We start from the raw sequence: 7,392 nt of genomic DNA on the forward strand, positions 1-7,392 counted from the left end.
TTTTCTCACCTACGCCGCATTAGGAAAGTGTGTGATCTGAACAGCACTAATAAATTATAATTAAAAAAGTAAGTGTCCACTTCCTCTGTCCCTGCTCCCCTTCGCAAACATCTTCCCAGAGCTCTCTGAGTCAACACGTTTTCTTTCTGATTCTGGAATTTCAGATCGTTAGGTGCCAAGCGCATTCACCCCTGCACCTGCCCTTTCCACCCTCCTCCCCAGATCCTTTTTTCCTCCTTTCCCCTCCCGTCTTCCAGTTTTATTCCATGACTGCTTGGTAACAGACCCTGTGACAGACACAGAAAGGCGCAAGAAGTCCACAGTTTCTCTCTTGGGCCACGTCTCTGCATCTTCACTGGCTTCAGTATCCAGGAGACAGAAAGGGAAGTGGCCCATCTTGTCCTCTGTTGGGGGACTCACAATGCCCACCGAGTTGTGACAGTTGAACACTTGTTCTTGTTGATGATGTTGTTGTCGCAGGTTTTGAGAGCCACCATGCAGGACGAGCTGGAGGCGGCCAAGACCAAACCGCTGGTGTTGGACTTGTTCCGCTCGCCCAACTTGCGTAAAAGGATGTGTCTCCTGTGCTGCACGAGGTAGGCTTCACGGCGCGCGGGAGGAGTGTTAAAAATAGCGGACACGTGAGTCTGTTTATCTCGAAGGACATAATGTGCGATGGGGCAGACCATCACGTCGCCCTGCCAGGCTCAGCACTGGAGATGATGCTGAGAACATCAGTTGTGGAGCAGACTCTGGCGCTGAATTTCTTTCTGTTTCCATTTTAACTGAGTAAAGCGCTCACATGTACATGTATACAACTCAATGAATATTTCTATATGTAAATAGAAAAAACCTTCTAAATCCCTACAAGTCCCCATTATGTATCTTCCACAGCAAAACCTCCCACCCCTCAGAAAAGCTAAGAAAAATTATGATCTCCATCAACATATAATTGCTTTATGTTCACTTAAAAAGCCTTGCAAAGAAATATTCCTTTAAACCATCTATGCCTTTATTCTTTATCACCAACCCCTGGCTGCCTGGGCCAATATCACTGTATTTTGTAACGCCTACCACCGACAATATGTGTCTTTCATCTTTGTTCACCGTAGGTTTGCAATCTTCTTACCCTTGTATGGCCTGGTTCTCCACCTCCAGCACCTGGGGAGCAATGTTTTCCTGTTCCAGGTTCTCTTCGGGGCAGTCTCCCTCCCAGCCAATTACATTGCATTTCTGGCGCTGAATCGCCTGGGCCGGCGAGGAAGTGAGGCGCTTTTCCTGCTCCTGCTGGGGAGCTCCGTTCTGGCCGTCACGTTTGTGCCTCGAGGTGAGAGAGGAGCACGAGGTGGAAAGCAAAAAAAAAAAAAAAAAAAATGCTTCCCTTCATTCCTCATGAACCGTACTGGTTGCACTCATTTGAAGCCAGAAGGCAATGGACTTTGGGTTCAAGGATTCCCCCCAAACCAATCTGGGGGTTTAGTACCTGGTCTGCCACTAAATTGCTTGGAAAAGAATTAGAGGTCAGTTAAGGTTGGCTCAGATATATGATGTGTCCATCTCATCCTGGAAGTACCTGGAGGCCGGTGCTGTGGATTGTGTTACTGGCTGTTTCTCCAGCACAGTAACTGACCACTTACCTTAGGGTGATCGCGCATTGGCCAGGCGACTTTGTCATTGTAGCCCGCGTGAGGACACAGTACTGTCATTTTCCCTGTCTGGGCTCTCACTTGTGACAGCGGCTTCAGTGAAAATTGCTATCCGGAGTGGGGCACGAGGGGAAAAAAATGGAGACAAATGTAATAGGATAAACAATAAAAATATAAAAATATTAAAAAAGAAGGGAGGAAAATGAATATCCTGATTTCATGCCTCCATATTATCCGTGTGCGGTCACGGTAACTGCAGCTCTGGTTGAGAGGTGTCATTGTGACCCGAAGAAAACAAAAATTCCTTGTCTTCAGGAAGAGAAGGATATAGTAGGAGCAAGGCCCCATGCAGTCAAAGCCTCCCTAAAGTCAACTTGATGAAATGAAGTGATCAGATGTAACGAAGAGGGAGACCCAGCCAGGCGGTCACCTTGCTTCTCTAACTCCCAGTGCAGTGGCGTGTCTTACAGGACCCCAGGCGGGTGGGCTTCGCTCATCTCAAATGTCAGCAATGATGCAAGTTTGCTGCCTTACAACAGAGCCCCCCTGCCCCAGTGTCATAATGCTCTCAGGAGACGCCTTTTCCATGGGCTAGAAGCTGACTCTCTCTGAAAGCTTTCTCCAGTGGTTTTCAAAGTCGGACACTTGTTTCCCTTATGAAGGTTCTTAATCTAGATTCTTTAACATCATTCTAAGTCTGGCCGCTCTCCGAATTGTCCATTAACATGTGAGCCCTGTCCTTTCATTGTTTTCTTCTGTAATATTAGCCCCGTGTATATGGCATATGCATGGAGGCTTTAAATTCTTGGGGAGGTGGATGAGTCTTAACACCCCTCAGCATTGCCCACGTGACTGTTTCACGTGAAAAGCAGATGAGACACAACAGAATTAGTGCAAGAAAGCAGCTGCGGGACTCACCTTTTCCTGTCCTTTTCTGGGAAATCTCAGATCTGTAAGGAAAATTGATGAAATAATTTGCACCCTTTAAAAAAACTTTATTTATTTACTTTTAGAGAGAGGGGAAGGGAAGGAGAAAGAGAGGGAGAGAAACATCCATGTGCAAGAGATGTGTCAACTGGTTGTCTCTCACATGCCCCCCACCTGGGGACCTGGCCTGCAGCCCAGGCATGTGCCCTGACTGGGAATCAAACCGGCAACATTTCAGCTCGTAGGCTAGAACCCAATCCACTGAGCCACACCAGCCAGACCTAATAATGCACAGCCTTTAATTCACTGTGAACCACAACATGTCGGTAAGCCACATTTCTCAGCTTATTAGACGCTGCATGTTTTCTGTCTCTGTGCAGTTTCTGTACAATGTGTTTTCTATAGGTGCAAACACCCCCATGAGGGTCTTTTGCATTTGTAAGCATGGGGATGCTAATTCCTTCACTTCTGATTTCCTAAGTGTCACTGACTTTCCTCTCTTCAGAAATGCAGACCGTGCGTCTGGTTTTGGCAACTTTGGGAACAGGAATGTGTATGGCTGCTGTCTCCAGTGCTGTGACCCACACGATAGAATTACTTCCCACCGTGATCAGGTACCGGACTCACAGATGCCCTTTCAGGGTGAAAACAGACCTTTCCCAGCCAATGGATGCTTCTTAAAGGAAGAAAACTAAGACTTATCAAAAGCATAGTTGTAATGACAACAATAATTCTTTTTTTTTAAAAGATTTTATTTACTTATTTTTAGAGAGGGAAGGGAGGGAGATAGAGAGAGAGAGAAACATCAATGTGCGGTTGCTGGGGGTTATGGCCCACAACCCAGGCATGTACCCTGGCTGGGAATCGAACCTGGGACACTTTTGGTTCCCAGCCCGTGCTCAATCCACTGAGCTATGCCAGCCAGGGCACAACAATAATTCTTAAGCCAAGTTTATTTAAAACTGACTTGTCAGGCACTGGGTTAAGTGCTTTAATGTAATATCTCACATAATTTTCTGAGTTGCACTAATGGTAGATGTTATGAGTAACAGTACTTTTCAAAATAATCAAATTGTGTCTTAATATACTTCATGCATTTGGACTTGAAAACTCTTGTTGGTAAATAAGAGAACATTTCAAAAGCAAGAGTGTGGCATCACACTGCTGCGCTGTATCCCATCATCAAAGCAAGATAAGAAATTACACATCACACGTGTGGATTTTAACCAGATTATTTTTGTACTGTCCTTTGCACTCCAGGGCAACAGCTTCAGGAATCATAGGGATTGTCGGTAATATGGGGGCAGCCCTGGCTCCCCTCCTGATGATCCTGACCGTGCACTCTCCCCACCTGCCCTGGATCCTCTATGCAGTCGCCAGCTTCATCCCTAGCCTTATTGTCTTCCTCCTTCCTGAAACCAAGAATCAGCCTCTGCCTGACTCCATCCAGGATGTGGAAAAGGAGTGAGTAGCCCCCTGGCTGTCCCTTGGGGGAGCTGTGTGCTCTAGGTCTGTGAGGAGGGGGGCGAAACAGAAATGAGACCACCGTCCTCTGGGCGGGTGCAGACCTAGACCGTTTCCACGTGGTCAGTGCCATTGGTTGGGCTGCAGCGTGATCCCTCCCGTAGTGACTTCAGACTCTGCCAAGGCTCCTAGGCCACACAGACCAGCCCTGCCCAGCCCGTACCAGTAGGTTTAGTGGTGACGGTGCCCTTGTGTGACCCCCCCCGGCCCCCGGCCACAGAAGGTGTTTCATGAACATGCACAGCTCCGAACACCAGCACCTTATCCTCAGGCCCTGGCTGCCCTTGGCCCAGTGAGTGTCATGAGCTCCCTGGGACTGCTGGTTCCAGGAGGTCTGTGGGTGCCCTGGTCTCTGAGGAATTGGAGGGAGGCCAGGGCAGGGCCAGAGCCCCTCCCACAGGTGACCGTGTGTCTCTGGGGAAGGAGTGCTGCCCTTCACCTTCAGATCACGAGGTGCTCACTGCGGGTGGAAATGTTGAGAAAAGAGGACAAAGAGTGGTAAATACTGGTAGCTGAGAGGACCAGGACTTGGAAAGGATTTCTGAGGAACCTGTGGCATGCTTTCCTAGCCTTTTCCGAGTCCCTTTGGGCCATGCTCTGGTGTCCAAAGGTGACAGCGGAGACTGCCAGAGTGGCCTTCCCAGTCCCGCCCTGGGAGCTCGGGGTTTCCTTCACAGAGGTCACTCAGATCCTCAGGGCAGCCGTCACAGCTTCCACCAAAGCTGGCGGGTCAGGAATTAGCTTCTCTACAGAATGTAGAACATACATGCTTTTTCTGTGTGTTTTTTAAAGATTGTGTTTGTTTGCTGTGTCATTGTGTTCTAGGAGAAAAGGCTCACGGAAAGGAAAACAGGAAGACACCCACGTGAAAGTGACCCAGTTTTAAGGAATTCCAGCAATGAAGTGCTAATCAGAGGGCCAGACAGAGGGGAGGGGAATGGGATCATCCTTTGATATAGGCAACTTTTGGGAAAGAAGTAAATAAAAAGCTATAATGAAAAAGTGGATTTCATCTACCATTGCAGTACAAAACAAGTATATATAGAATACCTATGATTAATCATCATAAGAAGTTCTCAGAGCCCTGGCCAATGTGGCTCAGTTGGTCAGAGTGTCATCCTGTAAATTGGAAGGTCACAGATATGACTCCTGGCCAGGGCACATGCCCAGGTTGCAGGTTCAGTTCCCGGTTGGGGCAACCAACCTCACATCGATGTGAGAGAGTACTCTCACATCAGTGTCTCTCTCTCTCTCTCTCTTTCTCTCTCCCCCCTTTCCCCCTCCCCTCTAAAGTCAATAAGCATGTCCCCGTGAGGATTACAAAAAGCAAAGAAGTCTGAGGAAGGTTGCCAGCTTTTAAAGAAAGTGTAATGAAATGTGTAGATAAATTTTGATCCCTAACATGTCTGTGGATAGAAAGAATAGTATTAAAAATATTGATTCTGCTCCAGTTACTTGGTAGAGTAATTAATTACAAAGAAAAAAAACCACATACTCTTGAAAGAATTTTTAAAAGTTACAAATTTATCTACAAATTAATAATAAACAAAGTGACTTAAGAAAGAGAATCACAGAACGAGGGGGGCTGGCTGGTGTTTCGAGTGGCGTCTGCTCGACTCTGTCGTAGCAGCCACGGTCCGAACAGGAAGAGCAGGTGTCTCTACTCATCACAGGAAGTGTGGAAACAGACCATAGGAGATGTAACAATTAATATGTAATTCTGATGTCATAAATCACTAGGCAAAGTAAAGGATTATACAATAAATAGCACAACTAAGTACTTAAAAATAAATAACTAATAATGTGATCTCATACCCTAACCCCCAAAATATTCTACTTTAATAAAAAATTCATTGGAAAAAAATAAACCCTAATTTCCAGTAGAAAACTTGGCTATAAAGTCTTGGGATAACAAAATGTTTTGAGCAGTAAAGCAAATGCTAGACTTTAGCGACAGGTGATTTGAATACAACTCATTGAAAGCCACTGTTGGGCAAAGCCTCAACAAATCATTGGAGAAAACCGGAAAAATGTTTCACCAACATGATAAAAAAAAAGGTAACTTTCAGTGGTGGACTTTTAAGTGATTGTTCCTTTCTCCTTTGTGTCTGCCCTCAAAGTTTAAATGAGGAGTATGTGTAGTCTCAAAACATGGTAAGATGTCAACAATGAAGGAGCAAATGAAACGATAAACGATTTTCAAAATGTACTGCTAACAGGTAGAATTCTCATCAATGTCTACCTGTTTTGACCTCTGCCTTAGTGTAACGAACACCTGACTCGCCGTAGCTCCACAGAGTCCACGTTCACAACGTGATCATTTCCCCATTCCCTGTGCGTGGGGATCGGATCTACTTAGAGGCTGGCAGAACCCTTACCTTGGCCTGTGGGGTAAGAGCCATCACAAGGGAAAAGGCCAAGGGGAAATTGAAAAGCTGCTGTCTAACTCCAAGACAGTAAATCAGAAAGAATAGGGTGTTCTAGTGGACAGCAGAAGTTATTCCATCCGTTGAGGCCTGAAGCTCACAGGGGTGGCAGTTCCCATGATGTCCCTTTAGTTACTTGCGGGGCCCAGCTTGACTCCACTGAAGTCCGTCCCTGCAAATAACTGAGTGACCTTGGAGGATAACTGCGGACGGCCGTGAACAGAACCAGGCACTAAATCCAACTGGAGCTTCTTTCCACTCGTGGATGGTGTCTTTGCCTATGGCATGGTTGCTTTGGTAGACCTTCGCCGAAGCACCTCCGAGGCATGGGCGGTGATTTTCTAGAGCAGCAGGAGCTGAAGCCCCCAAAGAAGTTAAAGGCAAAGAAAACAATGTGGTTTTGAGTATAACTTATGTGTAACCCGAAGTTGAAGGGCACGAAGACAAATGCTCTCAATGATGAGTGCTGGTGGGAAGCCCGCTGCTTTTCCCAGGGGCGAGCCCCGGTGGTGAGCACTGGGTTGGGTACCATCAGGCACTGGTTTATTAAAGGATAGTTATGACTTCCCGAGCAATGTTGGGAAAGACAGCAAATAATTTTATAAAAGTAGGTGGAAAATATAAAAGTGAAAATGCCTGTCTACAGCAAAAAACAACAACAACAAAAAACCCCAAAAATAAAAAACCCAAAGGGTCTTTGCTGAGGAAAAGAACAAAACCATCAGGCGTTCCTGGAAACCAGAAAACATTTTTGCTTTCATTCAGTGGCCCTTTGGTTTAAGCCAGAAGACTGTATCTAATGCAAAGAGAAAGAATGTAATTTAAAATCCTATATGTAATGCTAGAACTATATTATCAAAAAATAGTAT

At 46.0% G+C, this 7,392-nt stretch overlaps 1 protein-coding gene across 3 annotated transcripts in view; it reads left to right on the forward strand.

Annotated features, from left to right (window-relative positions):
• Positions 1-5,218, forward strand: part of SLC22A9 (solute carrier family 22 member 9) — a 57,639-nt gene extending 52,421 nt beyond the window's left edge. For 2 of the 3 annotated variants that reach the window (XM_036029616.1, XM_036029617.1), the window contains exons 6-8: positions 481-596; positions 3,834-4,037; positions 4,923-5,082. In XM_036029616.1, coding sequence (XP_035885509.1) covers positions 481-596; positions 3,834-4,037; positions 4,923-4,983 — 381 coding nt within the window. In that variant the 3' untranslated portion in view covers positions 4,984-5,082. Of the gene's footprint in view, positions 1-480; positions 597-1,112; positions 1,328-3,078; positions 3,188-3,833; positions 4,038-4,922 lie in introns of all 3 variants that reach the window. The other variant, XM_028517509.2, reaches the window with a different exon arrangement.
• The last annotated feature ends 2,174 nt before the right edge of the window (positions 5,219-7,392 follow it).

This window comes from Phyllostomus discolor, chromosome 6 (assembly GCF_004126475.2).
Source record: "Phyllostomus discolor isolate MPI-MPIP mPhyDis1 chromosome 6, mPhyDis1.pri.v3, whole genome shotgun sequence".
Classification (NCBI taxonomy): Eukaryota; Metazoa; Chordata; class Mammalia; order Chiroptera; family Phyllostomidae; genus Phyllostomus; species Phyllostomus discolor.